Source organism: Gymnoscopelus microlampas (assembly GCF_963454915.1).
Source record: "Gymnoscopelus microlampas genome assembly, chromosome: 9".
In the NCBI taxonomy this organism is placed as follows: domain Eukaryota; kingdom Metazoa; phylum Chordata; class Actinopteri; order Myctophiformes; family Myctophidae; genus Gymnoscopelus; species Gymnoscopelus microlampas.
This window is the reverse complement of record NC_139946.1, coordinates 53,456,709-53,478,512: the sequence shown is the minus strand read 5'-3', so window position 1 is coordinate 53,478,512 and position 21,804 is coordinate 53,456,709. Positions and strand designations below refer to the sequence as shown.

Genomic DNA, 21,804 nt, shown 5'->3' with positions numbered 1-21,804 from the left:
GTAAAAGTATCAATACCGCAATGTAGAAGTACTGTGTTACAAGTCAAAGTCCGGAATTCAAAATGTAAAAAGCCTAAATGTCTCCACTAGGCCTAATAGCTATTGTGTTGGTACAGCCTACAGTATCTTGTTATGGTTCAGTTTGTCCTTGAAGCAGCTAACAACAGTATAACTATGATCTCTGCCCCGTGCTCAGGATTTAGAAGGCGTTTTTTGGAATCGGCCTCAGGTCTAAATAGGTCTGAGGTTCCGATTCTGCAAAATGTCTTCTAAATCCTAACAGTTTTCTGAAAAACGTATGTTTCTAAATCAGTGTTTTCTAAACTTTTTCATGTCAAGGACCCCCAAAATGATATGAATTTGGCCGCGAACCCCCATCTCAAAATATTTTGTTCCAGGGACCCCCAGAAGCAAAGATTTGAGTTAATCTTTGCTTTAAAATAATATATATTCAAAGATTTGCACACATTTTCACGATTTTTCAAATAGCCAAAGTGTAAAATAATGCTTTTTTAGCTCAAATCAAAAAGTGACACAGATGCGTTCCAGGTCTTAATGGGTTAATTACAGTACTTAAGTAAATGTACTTAGTTACTTTCCACCACTGGTCAATAATGGTTCAGCTCATTTCAACTCTTTTGTTGCACAGCATTCTGGGAAATCTCAGCAGTGTACCACAGACTGCACCACTGCCACTCTGATGCCAATAGGAAAACCGCATGCAGGGGTGGAAAGTAACTTAAGTACATTTACTCAAGTACCGTACTTAAGTAATAACATGCGAGTACTGCCACTTCTGACTGCCAATATGAAAACAGTGAGTCAGCCAAAGCACAGAGTTTGGCCACATGTCACCTTGCCTCTGGAGCTGGAGTTAATTGAAAAACAATTCATTAGCTGTCACACCCAGTGAGGCAGAGACCTGCATGCAAAACACATGCACGCACGCGCACACGCTAACACACACACACACGCTAACACACACACACACACACACACACACACACACACACACACACACACACACACACACACACACACACACACACACACACACACACACACACACACACACACACACACACACACACACACACACACACACACACACACCTCTTTCCCTTTCAACACAGAATGAAAGAAGCACACCAGTGGTTCTCAAGGAGGGCCAGTGGTTCTCCAAATGGGGTCGAGGGACCCATAGGGGTCCTTGAGGGGTTCTAGGGGGTCCCGAGCACTTATATACTGTAATATGTGTCTGTGACACAAACCCCTGGCATAAGTCGGACAGTGTTTTCAGACCGGGCGCGTCAAGTCACGCTTGTGCCTCTAAGTCAGTATAAGTCCCTGATTGGCTAACCCAACCCGGCAACTGTACATGAACGAGCGAAAACGGTTTAGACCAATGGGCTCGACTCACAAGCTTGCGCATGAGCTTGCACACAGGGCTGCGCATTGAGGTGTGCGTCACAGAAGTGACGCGCAGAAGGCCCAAATAGGCCTCGGCCATCATGTTTCACAACCCGGAAGAAGGGGTGGTTTCGGCCCATGCGCTATGTGAGCAACTCAATGCAAGTGGATGGGAGGGGATATCCGGTGCCCTCTCTATTATTTTTGAGTGGTGCCAACCACTCCTATATCTGACTTTTTCCGTATGTATGTATGTCCAATAAACAAACATTGATGACAAGGCCAAACTTAAAACTTATCTTTTTTCCCTCGCTTTTAATAGCATCTAATTCACATGGTTTGCTTTTAACCGACTCCATTTATAATTATGTCTATGTACGCATTAGCTATGTACCTATATGTAATCTAATATGTTCTTTGCTGCTTTTAAATGTTTTGTGAATTTGCTCTGTTGTTTTTGCATTGATGTTCTTGAATTTGCCTGTACAGCACTTTGGTTCAGCTTGCCTGTTTGTAAATGTGCTATATAAATAAAGCTTGATTTGATTTGAACACGGGTGATGACAATACGGGGCTCATCAAAGGCACCACTCTCTTCACACAGGGTGTGATTTTTAACTCTATGGCCGGTACCCTCCTAGTACATTTAATGTGGGAGTCCTTCACATGATGCAAGTCCAGTGAAAATACACTGGATCAGCTGCAAAACAACACAAATCCACACACTGACTTCAGAGGCGTCATTTCAGAAAGAAATAGGGGGTGGCAAAAAATTAGGTTACCACTTAAGCCCCATTTCTAAAATAGCGAAAATAGTGGATCTACAGGCTCTCAACGTGTTTGGGGGTGTCGTGGAATTCTGGATCAATCAGCAATCGATGAGGCACATAGGAGTCGAGACAATATTCTATTTGGTGGTGATTATGCTTTATGATGTGCATGGTCAGAAGTACATTAACACGTTCTGCCTGGAGCACAGGGTAAAGATCATAGTTATACTGTTAGCTGCTTCAAGGACAAACTGAACCATAACAAGATAAGCTGTACCTAAACAATAGCTATTAGGCCTATAGTGGAGACATCCAGACTCTTACAAGCTGTCAAATATCATAATGTATTGTAGAAGTATTATAAGTGATGGTACAATATAAAGGTTAGATATAAGCAGCCATTACGTGTTACTGCACGTGCGCAGAAGTGAGGAAGGTGCTTCTGAGCTTCAGGCGTGACAGATGGCTCTGCCGCTGTACTTCACTGAGGGACTTCACAACGTTTAGTGCCAGAGTTAAGTGTGGAAGTGTCCTTGAGCAAGACACTGAACCCTCTAACTCAGAGGTTTTCAACCAGTGGTCCGGGGACCACCAGTGGTCCTTGAGGGAGTACCAGGGGGTCCCCAGCTAAATGAGTTAACATAGCGTCACAATCATTTTTAACCACTTAGCTTTGGCTATTTAAAAATAGCAGATCTACAAGCTCATAGCGCGGCACCGAGTGCCGCGCTATGAGCTTGTAGATCTGCTATTTTTGAAAAACCTTGAAAAGGCGTGCATATCTCTGAATAATTATATTTTTTTAAAGTGAAAATTAACTGATGTTGTTGCTTCTGGGGGTCCCTGGCACAAAAACATTTTCAAATGGTGGTCCGCGGCCAAATGTATATCAATTTAGGGGTCCTTGACATGAAAAAGTTTGAGAACCACTGGTCTAACTGCTCCCGACGAGCAGGTTGGTGCCTTGCACTGCTTCCTCTGTCGTCGGTGTGTGAATGTAATGCACATTGTGAAGTGCTTTGCATAATAAAGGTGCTGTATAAATGGTGGTGTAATAAAATGGTAAATGGTGCATTTACTATTTTGATTTTACCACCTCCATGACCTCAGTGACAAACTACACAGACACAGGCAGGTCAGGAGGACATGGTCCTCAACCAAACTCTAGTACTGCTGCTTTTATATCCTACCAGGACCTCTAGTACTGATGGTTTTATATCCTACCAGGACCTCTAGTACTGATGTTTTTTATATCCTACCAGGACCTCTAGTAATGTTGGTTTTATCTCCTACCAGGACCTCTAGTACTGTTGGTTTTATCTCCTACCAGGACCTCTAGTACTGCTGGTTTTATATCCTACCAGGACCTCTAGTACTGATGTTTTTTATATCCTACCAGGACCTCTAGTAATGTTGGTTTTATCTCCTACCAGGACCTCTAGTAATGTTGGTTTTATCTCCTACCAGGACCTCTAGTACTGCTGGTTTTATATCCTACCAGGACCTCTAGTACTGATGTTTTTTATATCCTACCAGGACCTCTAGTACTGATGTTTTTTATATCCTACCAGGACCTCTAGCACTGATGGTTTTATCTCCTACCAGGACCTCTAGTACTGATGGTTTTATGTCCTACCAGGACCTCTAGTACTGATGGTTTTATGTCCTACCAGGACCTCTAGTACTGATGGTTTTATGTCCTACCAGGACCTCTAGTACTGATGGTTGTATATCATACCAGAAGAAAGCTCCCAACCCTTGTAGATCGTCTACTAAGTATTTTTGAAATAGGTCTTAAGTGGTTAAGAAATAAATAGGTCTTTAAGAGGGTATTTTAGTAAGTGTGTCTCTGGGGGGTGACTTCCTAGAAACGTAGAGGAGTCAAAAGTACAAAATTTGTCTTGAAATGTCGAGTGAAAGTCATAAGCTTTATTTCTTTCAGCTCCGATAACTCGTTACTTTATCCTTCACGTGTCTTGGGAGTACGTTGGTTATATGACAGTTTAAGGAGTATGTTGGTTATATGACAGTTTCCCATTTCTTTACACAGTCCTTTACAATATTATCAAACTAGAGCGAGATCCTTTAACCCAGGGGTCTTCAACGTTTTCAGGCTAAGGACCCCCTAGCTGAGAGAGAGAGATGAAGCAGGGACCCCCTCTATATTGTATAAAATTATGTTTCAGATTTACCTTTTTATGTTTACTTGTTCTGCTCTTTTTCCCCTCTTCACCTATACCTCTTTGCCAAAAATAGCCGATCTACAAGCTCACAACGCCTCACAGCGCGAGGCGTTGTGAGCTTGTAGATCTGCTATTTTTGGTTGAAGTTCTCCTCAGAAAAGGGATGCTAGGGTTCAAGTGGTTAAGGTAAAAAAAAAAAATCATATCACACAAAGATTTGGTGGATCCCCTGTAGTAACTCTGAGGACCCCCTAGGGGTCCCTGACGCCCTGTTGAAGACCCCTGCTTTAGCCCATTAAGACCTGAGGCTGATTCTACAAATGTCTTCTAAATCCTAACAGTTTTCTGAAAAACTTATGTTGCTTTATCAGTGGTTCTCAAACATTTTCATGTCAAGGACACCCAAAATTAGCAGATCTACAAGCTCGCAACGCGACGCCTGGCAAGCTTGTAGATCTGCTATTTTCAAATATCCCATGCGTATAGGTTTTAACACATTCGGTGCCAGAGTTTTATTAAAAAAGTGACGTTGAGTGCCAGAGATCTCACCGTTTGTAACGCTACGCTGTTTACAGCTGCAGACTCCACGACGAGCACCCGATTGTAAACAATATATGCGTGCACGATGGTGGATGGTCCTGGCTAACGCCTGGAACAATAACATCTCTCACGCGAGTCACCATGGCGGAGTGATCTCGGATAGAAAATTAGTCGTTTTCCCCACTGTAAAAAGTTAAGGAAATATGGAGTTTTTTTGCTAGGAGATAGAATGGGAGCGGACGGGAGCCAGTTTTTTTGGCACGGTGAAATAGGTCTTTAAGAGGGTATTTCAGTAAGTTTGTCTCTGGGGGGTCACTTCCTAGAAACGTAGTGGAGTCAAAAGTACAACATTTGTCCCTTCCTTCTCAGAGTCACCGTGGGTGGTTCCAGAGCTGCGCTAGCCCCCCCCCCCCCCTTGTGGAAAAAAACGAGAGAAAAAAAAAGATTGACTTCACGGAGAATCGCGGTTTTGGCACTCAACGTCACTTTTTGCTAAACCGGAGATTCTGACTAACAATATTTCTCCACGGAACACTAACACCACTTCTCCCAAAGAACATGGATGGTTTTGGTTATAAGCCCACTTGTTTCTATGATGAAAGAGCAAGTTAAAATGTTTCTAACTTTCCGTGGTCTTGTCGGCTTCGAGGACGCTATTGTTAAATGGCTTGTTTCTAGTGGGGAAGGAACGGCACACACACGTAAATCCCGCCCACTACATTTGATTGGGTAAATCTGATCTGATAAGCACGCCCACTTGTAACCAATGCGCACGGGTTGTCAACACGGCTACCGACAGATTCAAACGCAGAGCAGAATCTGTTCTTGAGGGATTACCTTTAGTGTCATTGAGGGGGTCCATGTGTCTGCATATGTACCTTTAGTGTCATTGAGGGGGTCCATGTGTCTGCATATGTACCTTTAGTGTCATTGAGGGGGTCCATGTGTCTGCATATGTACCTTTAGTGTCATTGAGGGGGTCCATGTGTCTGCATATGTACTTTTAGTGTCATTGAGGGGGTCCATGTGTCTGCATATGTACCTTTAGTGTGGTTGAGGGGGTCCATGTGTCTGCATATGTACCTTTAGTGTCGTTGAGGGGGTCCATGTGTCTGCATATGTAGCCCTCCAGGTAGGAGTGGAAGCGCGGTGTGGGGGGGAAGAAGGCCAGGCAGATGGCCATGAGCTCCCAGCCACGCTCCAGGCTGTCGTAGCGGAAGTTCTCCGTGGTCTGACGACACAGCTGGATGTACAGCTCGTCACGCACGCCCTGGTTGCTCCAGCCGCGCGTCGCCACCTAGGTCAACACCGGGAGAGAGAGAGAGAGAGAGAGAGAGAGAGAGAGAGAGAGGGGCAGGGAAAGAGAGACAGAGACGTCAGATGTTGTAATGATATTGTATGTATTTGACCAGTGGTGGGAAAAGTACTACATTGTTTTACTTAAGTAAAAGTATCAATATTGCAATGTAGACGTACTCTGTTACAAGTAAAAGTCCGGAATTCTAAATTTGCTTGAGTAAAAGTACAAAAGTATTGGTATCAAAATGTACTTAAAAGTACCAAAAGTAAAAGTACTAAAATGTTTGAAAATAGCCTAGGTATAAAATAGGGCTAAAGAGACAGACAGACAGAGAGAGAGAGACAGTAGGAACATTTTGAAAAATCTTCAAAGAAATGTGCGCATGAGTACTTTTATGTTTGGTCCTTTAAGTTCATTTTGATTCCAATATACTTTTGTAAGGACGTTTAAGCTCTTTAACTTGTAACAGAGCTTTCCTATACATTGCGGTTTTGCCACTTTGAGTTTAAGTAACACAATCCGAATGCCTCTTCCTCCTCCTCTCACAATGTTTTATGTGAAGGATGTCCTCGTATGCTTTGTGATGTGAGCCGTGAAAGAGGCACAGCCTCTCAGTTAACCCATTAAGACCGGGAACGCATCTGTGTGTCATTTTTAGATTTCTTTGGCTATTCAAAAATAGCAGATATACAAGCTCATAGTGCGGCACTGAGTGCCGCACTATGAGCTTGTAGATCTGCTATTTTTTTTTTAAATGTGTGCAAATCTTTGGATATATGTATTTTTAAAGCGAACATTTGTAACTCAAATCTTTGCTTCTGGGGGATTCTACAAATGTCTTCTAAATCCTAACAGTTTTTTGAAAAAAACATATTTGCTATAATATCAGTGGTTCTCAAAAATTATATGGCCGTGGACCCCCGCATCTCATAATATTTTGTTCCAGGGACCCCCCCGAAGTTGTAAGAGAGTCAAAAATGTTCGCTTTAAAAAAATATATATATATTCAAGGATTTGCACACATTTTTGACGATTTTTCAAAAATAGCAGATCTACAAGCTTGTAGCGCGGCACTCGGTGCCGCGCTACGAGCTTGTAGATCTGCTATTTTTGAATAGCCAAAGAAATCTTACAATGACACAGATGCGTTCCAGGTCTTTATGAGTTAAAGCCCCGGTGCAGGTCTGTGCCGTCTCAGCACTTCTCTGGGATGGAATTCTTACAGGCCATAAGAAAAGCTTCCTTCATGATTACAGGCAGCATTCTGTGGGCGTGATGGTGCAGCGTATAGGCTGGCATTACGGCCTTATTTTGATGTTACCGTGATGAGGCATGACTATACGTATATAGGGTGATGCAGTGGTGGGAAAAGTACTCAAATGTTTTACTTAGTAAAAGTATAAATACTGCCGATATACTCTGTTACAAGTAGAAGTCCAGAATTAAAAATTTACTTGCGTAAAAGTACAAAAGTATTGGCATCAAAATGTACTTAAAGTGGGGGCGGCCATAGCTGAGTGGTTAGTGAGCCTGCCTAGGGAGCCAGAGGCCCTGGTTGCCCCAGGTTCGATTCCAGACCAGGTCAGCATATGTGTCGATGAAATGAAATTTGTCCCTGAGCAAGACTCTTAACCCCTAATTGCTCACAGGTTCTCATTGGAAACAAGACCGCAAGGACTTTCATGAACGACCTGTTAAAAGGAATTATCCTTTATCCTTTATAAAGTACCAAGAGTAGAAAGTACTCATTATGCAGAATGTCACATTTCACAAGTTTTCAAATGTATAAAATCTTTTGAAAATGGCAGATCTACAAGCTCACAATGCATTGCACGGCGCGTTGACGCATTGTCACTTGTATTTTCCAACAGCCAGTGATCTCGGAGCATCTTCCAACGTGTCTTATAGATTCGTTAGGGATGCACCCAATATTCGGCCGAATAGATTTTAACGCCAAATACCGAATACTGAATGTATATATATTTTATAACTAATCTCAATCTGGACCCATAGTGGTTATACGTTTTGCCATAATCATGTAGCTCTACAAAAGAGGCACATCCATGACAGCAATGGTACAATTCTTTTTTAATGTGTGTGTGTGTGTGTGTGTGTGTGTGTGTGTGTATATATATATATATATATATATATATATATATATGCTTCCCTAGGTTTTCAATGTAATGGGTGGTCTTTTAAATGGGTCCCAGGGACATTTTATGAGTCCCACAAAAATTCACACCCTACGTGGTGCCCTAAAGAATTCGGTCTGAGCATATGGCAAAATGGCGGCTCCCGTGGATTATTATTGATGTTTTTATCGTCTTTCTAAGACGATTTCTACGTGGATTTTATTGATTATAAAGTAGGATAAAGTAGGACGTGGCCATGCAAAATGGTGGTGTCCCGTGGATTTGTAAAATATTCGCGGTAAAAAAAAAAAATTACCGCGAATTATTTTTATATTTTTCTCTGTTGTTGGTGACAACTCTAGTGCCACGACGGTGTCATGAATGCGTCCTTTCGCAATATTGTGCGTCAGCGACGCAGGACGCAGGCCTATGAGCATCTCTGGTACCTAATTACATTTTCCACCGTTGCAATACTACGCACAGACAGACTGTAGGACAACAGAGAGAGAGAGAGAGAGAGAGAGAGAGAGAGAGAGAGAGAGAGAGAGAGAGAAAGACAGTATGAAAACTCAGAGGGAGACAATGTAGGAGAGAGAAATATGTTTCTACACACCTCCACCTCCTATTTGTGGACATAATTGTTAATCGTTCATAAATAAATAAAAATGACTAATATTTATGAGAAAGCTTGGTTAAAATGCATTCTTTGATGAGTAAACCGTAGCCCCAGGTTGTTATTTGGCCTTTCAGAGGCTATTAAAGGCATACGGTTAAATCAATTCATTTTATACCAAAAAATAAAACAAAATCAGGCTTATGGGCTCCAGCACCTAATAATTTACAAATTAAGCACAGCAAGACCCTGTTTTATTCATTTGCTTTTAACCCATTGAGACCTGAAGCCGATTCTACAGTACATGTCTCCTAAATCCCAACAGTTTTTTGAAAAATGTATGTTTCTATATCAGTGGTGCTCAATCTTTTTCATGTCAAGGACCCCCAAAATTATATGTATTTGGCCACGGACCCCCATCAAAATATTTTGTTCCAGGGACCCCCCAGAAGCAAAGATTTGAGCTAAAAATGTTCGCTTTAAAATAATTATATTCAAAGATTTGCACACATTTTCACAAATTTTCAAAAATAGCAGATCTACAAGCTCATAGCGCGGTACTCGGTGCCGCGCTATGAGCTTGTATATCTGCTATTTTTGAATAGCCCAAAGTGTGAAATAATGCTTTTTAGCTCAAATCTAAAAATGACACAGTTCCAGGTCTCAATGGGTTAAGCTGTATGTCCTATTGTTTGTCTCTTTGATTTCTGTGTTTGTGATATTGTACAGCACTCTGGTCAATGACAAGTGTTTTCAAACGTGCTTTATAAATACATTTGACTTTGACAGGGAACTGCGGCACTGCTGATTTTCTATACTACCAGGACCTCTAGATTTGTTTATTTTCTATCCTACCAGGACCTCTATTAATAATAATAATAGGGGGCATGGTGGCGCAGTCGGTAGCCTCACAGCTAGAAGTTCGAATTCCCGCCGGGGACGCTGTGGGCGTGTTCTCTCCTCCGCGTCATCAGTGTCCATACCCTAGTAGTCAGGGGATATTAGCATAATATTTTCCAATCTTGGAATAAATTCCTTACCAAAAAAAATCTTCACCAATGTGTTTGTAAAGGTGTCTAGTAACACATCTCACAAAGACTGAAATGCAGTATCCCTAGGAGAATTTTTGACAGCTCCTTAAAGTTGGGGTACCCACCATAACCTTGGTTAAAAAAAAATCCCCCAAAAAAAAATCAAAATTGAATTCTGTTTTAAGTAGCATGTGAGGTGTCAAACTAGGGTGTTTTTATGATTCTGAATCCATTGCAATCATTTGTTTTGCACCAAAACCACTCCTTGGGCTAAAAACGGCCATAGCCATGTATACTTTTTGTGTAAAAAGCCCATTGAGATTGGGCCGTTTTTAGCCCAAGGAGTGGTTTTGGTGCAAAACAAATGATTGCAATGGATTCAGAATCATAAAAACACCCTAGTTTGACACCTCACATGCTACTTAAAACAGAATTAAATTTTGTTTTTTTGGGGGGGATTTTCTTTAACCAAGGTTATGGATGGTACCCCAACTTTAGGGAGCTGTCAACAATTCTCCTAGGGATACTGCATTTCAGTCTTTGTGAGATGTGTTACTAGACACCTTTACAAACACATTGGTGAAGATTTTTTTTGGTAAGGAATTTATTCCAAGACTTTTTTAATATCCCCTGACTATAGGTGGGGTTGGTGAAAGGGTCTTTCTGTTATTGCATGTTCTCCCCGTGTCCCCTAGGGTAGGTACCCTCACAAAAAAACATGCAGTAATCTTGGTCTCTATACTGCCTCCCCCTGGTCAGCCGGGGCGCCTGATGGAGGGAAAGGAACTGGTTGGAATAACGCGTTCCTTCCACACACTACGTCCTACCGGGGAAACTCCCCCCTGTCAGGTGATAAGAAGCGACCTGCTAACTCCTCATGCATTGAAGGAGGCATGAGCTCAGTTCAGGGCTCTACCTAGGCGGCAGAGGGAGAGTAGCGCCCAGGATTACAGCTTAGGCATTGGCACTGGGTAGAAAATGTGCTCCTCGGAGCACAAGTCTCCGCCAGCAGAACCGTGCTATCAACTGTCATCAACTGTGATATCAGTTTGTACTGGAATGTACTGTTCTTGATTAATCCTGTCTAAGCTATTTATATTACGTATTGTGATGACACCAGTGTGTCTACATAATGTATTGCTCCGCCATTTCTCAGCCATTTCGTGATTACTCCTGTCTTACCTCACTTTGAAAGAGACCAAGACTCTTTCAAAGTGACACATCTATTTATAGGCCGCTATACGTCATGCGTCTCACTAGCCAATCAGAGCACACTCTTTCAACGTATTGTCACGTGTCACGTGAGGCTTGACCAATGTTAGCTTGGCCGAGGGGGGGGGGGACGGAGAGTGAAAACAATGACAGACAGACAGACAGACAGACAGACAGACAGACAGATAGATAGAGATAGTTGGGCATAATGAAGACACACAGATAACACCCGCCCCAACATACAATTGAACCTTATAGTAGATATTATGCCCAAATATGGACATGCCAGATGTCACAACACTGATACCAGTGTTGACGTCATAGATTGCTGTCATCGTAGATGGGCTGATGTCAAAACTGTCTTCAAAATACTTTGTGTCTATTCTACCCGCACAATAACCTGGTCGATGCTGGGTTCTGATATAGACAGGCACACGGTGCTGACGTCACAGTACTGATCATATATTTGACGTCATAGACCGGCCTCCAAGTAATCTGTCATATGACACTGACAATCTACAGTAAAAGGCGTCACTTTGGAACCTATTTCAAGAGAGCCTCCTTCAACCACACAATAACCTGGGCCATGCTGATTACAGATTGTAGGACTACTAGAAGTTCGGGCCGCTACGCGGCCCGAACGTCTAGCGCGACGCGTCGTCCACTTGGCAGTGCCCCATGACAGGCACCTCACAGTGTGAGAGAGAGTTTTGTGCTCCCTTAAATCCACGGCAGGCTTTGAAAATACCCACTTCACAAAGAGGTGACGTGCATCACCTCTGCAATGACCCAAACCCACTTTGTGATTACTCACACCTGGCATGGCAGACCTGTGAGCAGTGTGCAGTGGTGTACAATGTTAAAAGAGAGACCAAATGGCAGGAGATGAAGTGAGCAGTTTATTGGTGTAAAAGGTGTATACGAATGAAATGGTGTGAAAGACAGTGGCGACGTCGTCAGGCCCACAGGTTGTCATGGCAGAGCCTGCAGAATGGGAGAAAAGGCGAAGGCAGGAGTCAAGCACACAATGTGAGACGTCCACCATGGATCATGTGAGAGTGAAGACAGTGATGTTTGTGTGAAGTTGTAGGCATTGTTAGTAATGTAGAGCAATCAGAAACGACACATGGAAGAATGCGACAGCCTTACCTCAGTGGGGAAGAAGCACTTTTGTGAAAACCACGTTTTCAGTGACGTTTTCAGTGTGGTTTTCCTGCTGGTGTATGGCATACTTCAGGGCTGCTGGGTCACCGGTTCTTGAACTGGCAACATAGAGCTGTCCGTGAGTGAAGACAGGGGATCGAAGCCAGACCCCAACTGTTGTAAGTGTTTGCCCTTGTGATTTGTTGATGGTGGTGGCGAAAGCAGTGCGGACTGGAAACTGTCGCCTGGCCCAGTCAAAAGTGAAAAGTCCAGCATCAGGAATGAACTTTATTCGAGGGATGAGGACCTCCTTTTGCGTGGCTGCTATTTTGCACAGCAGCAGCTTGTTGTTGAGGGTCCTCTGGAATAAGAGTTTTGTCCCATTGCAGAGTCCGTCTTTGGGGCTGATGTTGCGGAGTAGCATCAAAGGCATGCCAGGCTTGAGGGTGATGATGTGCCTGGGAAATCCATGGGGGCAGAGGGTGTTTAGATATTCCACGTTGAAGCGCATTGCGTCTTGGTCGTGTTCCAGGGTGTCAGCACTGCTGAGCTTGGTGGAGGTACCTGGCATCCAGGTCTCCATGATGTCATTGATGGTGTCGACTTCCCTGTTGGTAGGGGCAAGCAGTGATCTGCCATCCATCCACCCAGTGTTAGTGAAGTTGTTGGGCAAGTCAGGGAAGATGGTGTTGCAGAACTCCTTCATGGAGTTCTCCTCTGCTGTGTTGTCAAGGGCGGTGTTGGCTTGAATGTGGAAACACATGTCCTCGGGGATGGAGACGAAGTTGTTGTCATCATTGGCTGTGCCATCGCCAATGCTGAGAGTCCACTTGTCGAACTCCTCCAGGCGTGGGTCACCACTGGCATTTACTTATAGTTTGCAGATATACATTACGTGGCGTAAGTGGCGTGTGAGAAGACAGAGTGGAATGAGTACCTTTGTCGGGTGAAGTTGTCGTCATTGTGGTGGAGAGAGTTCCTTCGTGGGGTGAAGTGGTGGTCATTTTGGCGGCGTGGGTTGTGTTGAGGATGGAAGCCGTCGAACTGGTGCGATCTGACGGCATCCTAGAATTTATAGGTAGGATGTGATGTCATGCTGACGTCGGTAGGATGTGATGTCATGCTGACGTCACACTGGCGTTGTGTCCATATTCGGGACGACCGTCTCATCGTGTCGTGAGATTACGTCACACTGGCGTTGTGTCCATATTCGGGACGACCGTCTCATCGTCATCGTCGTCTTGGTAACAGGTTGGTTTGTTGTGATGATGTAGTGTAAAGTTTTGGCGCATAGGATGTGATGTCATGCTGACGTCGGTAGGATGTGATGTCATGCTGACGTCACACTGGCGTTGTGTCCATATTCGGGACGACCGTCTCATCGTCGTCTTGGTAACAGGTTGGTTTGTTGTGATGATGTAGTGTAAAGTTTCAGACAGACAGTAAGAGTGATGCAGTGTTGCATCACTCTTATACATACATACATACAACGGACAACCGACATGGCGCAGGATTCAAATTGTAAGGTAAAAAAAGATTCTAGGCCGGCCTATTTGGGACCATGCATGTCGGGAACGTACTGCTATGCGGCCAAGAGTCTTAGCTCCTCCCTGACCTCTAAACTTTCTTCAAACGGCGCGGCACACCTCAGCAGTACTCGCGGCCCAAAATTGGGCCCTTTGCCAGGGTTGATAAACACTGCTCTAAAGGACATTCTTCAACCATTTGTTCTTTTGCTCTACCTTCACTCTAGCTGTGTATGAAGACAGTAGAGACCAGTGTTGTTAAACATCACATTTCACGTAAAGCATGCGAAACATGTTTTGACTTTCTTCCATAGAATGGACGTGGAAGAAACGCGACAGAGTGAGCCCTTGTAGCTGCAACCAGCTCAACATTAATGATAGCTTTGTAGATTTTGATTTTAGATAGATTTTGTAGCAGCTACAAATGTCGGGTGTCACTTTGTATCTTCCTGTCGCTGGCTTGCACTGACAATGAATGGTAGCCAGTAACTCTGTAACTACCAGTGTGGATGCATAATTATGGCCAGGACACACTGACGAACAAATATTTCATGATTCTCTAATAAATGTATGTAGATATTAACGCCTGCGCAAATCGGTGTTGTGCTACAATGGTTTGTGTTGTGTGTGACATCAGAATAGAGCTCTGGTCAACTTATATAAGAAGATGCACACATCCATAACAGAGAATCTAGACATCTATTGGGAGATATATGTAGAGTGGCTGGGAGAGACACTAATACAGCGAGGAATTCAGGGACAGAGAGACAGAGAGAGGCAGGGAGAAAAAGAGAGAGAGCGAGAGAGAGAGAGAGAGAGAGAGACAGAATGTTGTGCTGGACGTTGCCCGTCAAAAGAGGTCCGGTGCATCCGGACATAATAGCAGAGGCACACTTGCTTGCTTGTGCTGCTGAACCAGTGGGGGACAAGGTGTACTACTTCGGAGGGTACTTTAACAACACATCCTACACCATGGATCAGATTGATGTGAGCGCCTTCGACACAGTGACTTTACGCTGGATGAAGTTTCCCCCAGTGACACCTAGAAGAGGAGGAAGATGTCCTCTTGAGGTTCCCTCCATGCGCTGGGGCCACACAGCTGTGCTGGTAGAATCTATCATCTACATCTGGGGGGGTAAAGTGAATTGTAAGAGAATACAGCATGTCGGAGATTCTGGGGCTTATACCGTCAGCGGGGACTACTGGGACAACGTTCTTTATGCATTTGATGTCGACACCCACAGATGGTTAAAGCCCAAGATTTCTGGGTTTGTTCCTGCAACGAGGGTCGGCCACTCAGCCTGTGTCTTGGTGAAGGTCATGTACGTTTATGGAGGATACAACAAGCTGACTGGATTGACTAATAACATCTACAAGTTGGACACTTGTACAATGGTCTGGTCTTTAATTAACACCAGAGGCACTCCGCCACCTGCTTCAGAGCGTCACTCTGCCACCATCATCGGGACAAAGATGTTTGTATTTGGGGGCGATGGGGGAGAGGCGGAATACTACAAAAACATCAGTGTGTTTGACACAGAGACCAACTGTTGGATGAACACATCTTCTGCACAGCTTCTTCCAGAAGGACGACGTGGTCATTTAGCTTACGCGTACAATGGAGAGCTGTACATATCTGGTGGTTCCGTCCACAGAATGACATATGACGTTCGGAAGTTCAATGATCTGTGGAAGTTAAATTCTAAGACCTTTTCTTGGCGGAAGGTTGAGCCCAAGGGGAAAGGCCTGGATTGGCGTTCTGCTAGGTGGTGTTGCACGGTAGGAGATCGTATCATACTCTTTGGAGGATACAGAGAGCATGCACAGCCCATCTTACAGATCTTAGACTTAAGTCCTAGTCTGAAGACGGTATGCAAGCTAGCAGTTATTCAGTATGGTCTGCAGCAGTCGGGACTCCCACACAACATCAGGTGGGAACTGGCAGCCATGACAACAGGAACAAAAAGAAAACACCATGAAATGAATGAATAATAAATACATAATTAAACTAGAAAATGTGCTCCTCGGAGCACAAGTCTCCGCCAGCAGAACCGTGCTATCAACTGTCATCAACTGTGATATCAGTTTGTACTGGAATGTACTGTTCTTGATTAATCCTGTCTAAGCTATTTATATTACGTATTGTGATGACACCAGTGTGTCTACATAATGTATTGCTCCGCCATTTCTCAGCCATTTTGTGATTATTCCTGTCTTACCTCACTTTGAAAGAGACCAAGACTCTTTCAAAGTGACACATCTATTTATAGGCCGCTATACGTCATGCGTCTCACTAGCCAATCAGAGCACACTCTTTCAACGTATTGTCACGTGTCACGTGAGGCTTGACCAATGTTAGCTTGGCCGAGGGGGGGGGGGGGGGGGGGTGGAAAGTGAAAACATAGTCTCCTGGCGGAGACAACAAAAATCGTGGGATAAAAAAAAGGACCCCATTTGAGAACCACAGTACTAGAGGTCCTGGTAGGATATAAAACCAGCAGTACTAGAGGTCCCGGTAGGATATAAAACCAGCAGTACTAGAGGTCCTGGTAGGATATAAAAGCAGCAGTACTAGAGGTCCTGGTAGGATATAAAACCAGCAGTACTAGAGGTCCTGGTATGATGTTTTTTTTCAAAAACGATATTTGTTTTTTCCATATATCGGCACACCCCTACATTTCAGCCATTCGAAAATAGTCGATCTACAAGCTCACACTTATACATATGAAAACTTGCAATGAGACATTCTGCATGAGTACTTTTACTTTTGGTACTTTAAGTACATTTCGATGCAAATATTTTTGTACTTTTACTCAAGTCAATTTTGAATTCCGGACTTTTACATGTAACGGAGCATTCTTACATACATTGCAGTATTGATACTTTTACTTAAGTAGAGAAATTGAGTACTTTTTCCACCCCTGGGGCAAACTGGGGGCCCTTAAAAAGGAAAACGTTTGAGAACCACATGCTCTAGTTCTAAGTAATACACGTTTTATTGACGTTCACAGACCTCCAGGGCCACCTGGACGGGGTCTGCCTTGGACCGCCGGTCCCCCATGTAGGTCTGGATGAGCTTGAAGACCTCCACCGCCTCACGCTTCACGTTGCGGTCCGACGTCACGATCATGGGCTTCTTGATGGGCTCGCTGCTCCACGCCAGCATGTTGGCGATGGACACCTTCCTCCTGAACAAGCCCTGAGAGAGAGAGAGAGAGAGAGAGAGAGAGAGACACAGAGACAGAGACAGAGAGAGAGAGAGAGAGAGAGACAGAGACAGAGACAGAGACAGAGAGAGAGAGAGAGAGAGAGAGAGAGAGAGAGAGAGTTTTGGCAGAGAGAAAATTTGGTTTCAAAAAGAAACTTAGAGGTGATGCCATGGTTTTGCACTTTTTCTGTTTTTGGGCGGTGTAGCCGCCCCTATAAGTGGGGTTGGGACACCTCATTAGTACACCCTTCGCTGTACTGTGATTGGGGTTAGGTTATTCTGTATACCTGTGTGTGTGTTGGGGTTAGGGTTAGGGTTAGGTTATTCCGTATACCTGTGTGTGTTGGGGTTAGGGTTAGGGTTAGGGTTAGGTTATTCCGTATACCTGCGTGTGTTTGTTGAAGTGTTTGGACGCCCAGTTCTCTATGTCCGTCTCCGACGAGGGCTTCCTCAGGGTGAACTCGGGGAAGACGCCGCAGCTGGCGCTGGGCATCATGTTGCGGGCATTCCTGCTGGCCTCGAACTGGGCGCACGCACCCAGGTCCTCTGACTGAGGGAGAGAGAGAGAGAGAGAGAGTTTATACCAAGCTAACCTTTCATATATAGATGTAGAACCATTTCTGACAGAAAATGCAGCATTTTCTTTTGGTATATTTGTTTTGGGGCTTTTATGCCTTTATTTATCAGACTTTATTTTTAGGCTGACAGGAAATGGGGAGAGAGATGGGGAGTGATGGCCGTCAGGATCGGGACTCGGACCCGCGACACGCTGTCAGGCTACATTGAGCCTAGGTGCCTGGACCACTACGCCAGCGGTCCAGGCCGAAAATGCATAATTTTAATAGTTTTGTAAGATAGTTTTCCCTCTAAGTTGAACAAAGCTCTGTTTACACATTTCTTAATTCCCATTTAATTGTGCATATTTGGTGTTGTTTTGATTGTTTTGTTCCACTTTTGCTTTGGCAATGTAAACGTATGTTTTGTCATGCCAATAAAGCTCCTTTGAATTGAATTGAGAGAGAGAGACACAGAGAGAGAGAGAGAGAGAGAGAGAGAGAGAGAGAGAGAGAGAGAGAGAGAGAGAGAGAGAGAGAGAGAGAGAGGGGGGATGGAGACACAAAAGCGGGGTTTTTGTATTGAAAGTGGAAATGCCTGTGGTTAGCTCTTTATGAAAGATAATTAATAATGAATGTGTGCGCGTGTGTGTGTGTGTGTGTGTGTGTGTGTGTGTGTGTGTGTGTGTGTGTGTGTGTGTGTGTGTGTGCGTGTGTGTGTGCGTGCGTGTGTGTAGCTACAAAATAGCGCTGAGCATCATTTTGGCATTGGTTAGCACTTTTCCATTTCCTCTGATGGACTCAGATAAGAGACAAGAGACAAAGATGTTCCAACACTTGTTCAAACACACATCTAATCCTGTCAGCCACCAGCAAACATTCACATTCTAATTCAAGTGCTTGTCATTTCAAGCAGGGAATCAGGTTATTGGACCCGATACAAACCAGTATGAGGTGCAGTAAGACATAATAATATCAGACAAAGGTAAGAAAAGGCTAGACCAGAATTCTCCTTTAACCCGTTGAGACCTGAAGCCGATTCTACATGTCTCCTAAATCTCAACAGTATTCTTAAAAAAACGTATGTTTCTATATCAGTGGTGGTCAATCTTTTTCATGTCAAGGACCCCCAAAATTATGTGTATTTGGCCGAGGACCCCCATCAAAATATTTTGTTCCAGGGACCCCCAGAAGCAAAGATTTGAGTTAAAAATGTTCGCTTTAAAATATATATATATATTCAAAGATTTGCACACATTTTCACGATTTAAAAAAAATAGCAGATCTACAAGCTCATAGCGCGGCACTCGGTGCCGCGCTATGAGCTTGTAGATCTGCTATTTTTGAATAGCCCAAAGTGTAAAATAATGCTTTTTAGCTCAAATCTAAAAATGACACAGTTCCAGGTCTTAATGGGTTAACTCTTGAGAGTGTAACATTAAACAAAATGGACCCACACAATTAGAGAATGTAGAAGAATTGTTATTTTGATCAACGTTTGCCTGTCGTCTCTCCTATGGTACCACACCAACACAGCATGGAATTGTGGACACAATTATATCCAACAACAACAAAATACTTGTAATAAGTGTTGGGTCTGAGAGTGTAAATCTCGTCAAACGGTGGTCCTGTGGCTCAAATGCCCAATAAATAATGGACCTTGATATGAAAAGGGTTGAAACCCACTGCTGTAGAACATCCATGAGTCAGTCTACTGTAGCTGTGTGCATACTTTGTACTGTATGTGTGGGGAACGTGTCTCATTGTGTGTGTGTGTGTGTGTGTGTGTGTGTGTGTGTGTGTGTGTGTGTGTGTGTGTGTGTGTGTGTGTGTGTGTGTGTGTGTGTGTGCGTGCGCGCTGTGTGTGTGCGCACGCGTGCGGGTGTGTGTGTGTGCGTGAGTGTATCTCTAATCTGAGTACAAGGTCAGAGTGATGTAATATTTTCACATTGTGTAAATGTATATACATAGATAGATATACATAGATATTTATACACATCACAAACTGCTCAGTGCACACATACTGTAGGTGCACCTTCAAGATCAAGATATCTTATCAAGTATATACTAACATGTACTTAAGTTATTTTTCTTACTATTATTTCTATTACTCCTTTGTCGTTGTTGTTATTGCTGCTACAATGTTGAGGAACCAAAACCAAACACCTTTTCTCTGGCATAAAATGTTGAATCTTGTATAGTGTTTATCCCGGTGAGGGAAAGTCCTGGACAGAGATGTGTCAGGTACTGTACATCTATAATAATCACTGGACCCAACCTTCCCCATCCATCTGTGTGCCAGGAACAAAGAGGCAGCGTGGCCCGTCCTCCTCCTTCCTCCTGGCCCACAGGAGGGCCCGTGATGCATGAAGGGAACAGTTGAGCTCACTTATAAACTGACTGTGTGCTCAATACCTCACTAGCTGCTTGGCTTGGCAGCTCCGTCTGACTCGGCCCCCAGTTGTTGCCGAGTCAAGTTTCCTTTTAGCCCTTTAAGACCGGGAACGCATCTGTGTGTCATTTTTGGATTTCTTTGGCTATTCAAAAATAGCAGATATAGATAGATATAGATAGATCTGCTATTTTTTTTAAAATCTTTGAATGTATATATATTTTTTAAAGCAAACATTTGTAACTCAAATCTTTGCTTCTGGGGATCCAACAAATGTCTCCTAAATCCTAACTGCTATAATTCTCAAACTTTTTCATGTCAAGAAGTGCCAAAATTATATGTTTTTGGCTGCGGACCCCCATCTCAAAATGTTTTGTTCCAGGGACCCCAAGAAGCAAAGATTTGAGTAAAAAAAATGTTTGCTTTCAAAAACATACATTCAAAGATTTGCTAAAAAAATCAAAATTTTTCAAAAATAGCAGATAAACAAGCTCATAGCGCGGCACTCGGTGCTGCGCTATGAGCTTGTATATCTGCTATTTTTGAATAGCCAAAGATATCTTAAAATGACACACAGTTGCATTCCAGGTCTCAATGGGTTAATGCTGCAGGGGTACGAGTTTCTTTTAATGCTGCAGGGTACACGTTCCTTATAATGCTGCAGGCTACACGTTCCTTTAATGCTGCAGGGTACACGTTCCTTTTAAATGAAGGGTTAGTGATCCTGGTGTTCCTATTTTGGGCAATTTTATTTGACTTTTTTAAAGATGTATTTTTCATTTTTTTCTCCACACTCCAAAAACAGTGTAGATCGGCTGTCGGCACAAAATCTTTTCAAATAGGGGTCCGCGGCCAAATACCTATAAGTCACTGTCGGGCAGAAGACTTGTATCTCCATGTTTCAAGTTCAACTTCGTATTTTCGTTAAAAAAAAAGTTGTAATGGGGATATAGCAACGTTTTGGTCTATTAAGACCTTCAGCAGGTTATCTTAAGGCTACCTGATGAAGGTCTAATAGACCAAAACATTGTTAATATTCCCATAAAAAATGAATTATTGCATTTGAAGTGTGCACCTCTTGCCTTTGTAGGTGTGCAAAAGACTTGCTTTTTATTTTATTAATAAATATTTCTTTGAGGCAGGTCGACCCAAACGAATGCTGCATTACCCGGGGATGTGCGCAGTATTTGCAGACTTTTAGAATGTGTATGGGCAAGGCGTGTGTCGATGTCTGCTTAGCTGCGACAGTTACAACACACACACACACACACACACACACATGCACAGTCCACGCGTTGTGATTCACAGAGAGAAGTTTTTCTCTGCAGCTGTGAGGCAGGTTGTTGCGGACCCGACGCTCTGCTCCGTTGCGCTGTGCTCCGTTTCAATAGACCAATTAGTTGTTCCCAATTCTGCTCAATTCCCAACATATTGTTTCGGGGTTTCTCTGGTTTCAGTTCATTCAACCTCCTCTTGTGTGTTGGCTAGTGAGGCGCGTCCTAGCGAGACCTGACAGAATGGGCTTCATACTTTCATTTGGTTGCCGGCCTGCGCACGCATACTGGTTCTTATCAGTGTTACGTCGTCTGTTAAGGGGTCTATAGACGGATTTCCGCGCGACGTCATCACAGAGCAGAATGCGCAATCTGCGCATGCCCGGGTGAAAGGCGCGTTCGAAAATACAGCCCTGAGCGGCAGTGAGCGCACTGGCCAATACAAACTAATAGGCGAGTGTGCTCCGGTGCGTAATTTCCAAACGCACCCATAGGCTTCCCCCTCCTCTGCGCGGT

General features: G+C 43.7%; 1 protein-coding gene across 1 annotated transcript in view; it reads right to left on the bottom strand.

The window, feature by feature from the left end:
• The window catches only part of arhgap39 (Rho GTPase activating protein 39), a gene marked incomplete at both ends in the record, with an annotated part of 58,891 nt that overhangs the window by 17,126 nt on the left and 19,961 nt on the right, over positions 1-21,804 (bottom strand). The window contains 3 exons of the mRNA XM_084066757.1: positions 5,987-6,200; positions 16,874-17,059; positions 17,454-17,618. Coding sequence (XP_083922883.1) covers positions 5,987-6,200; positions 16,874-17,059; positions 17,454-17,618 — 565 coding nt within the window. The remainder of the gene's footprint in view (positions 1-5,986; positions 6,201-16,873; positions 17,060-17,453; positions 17,619-21,804) is intronic.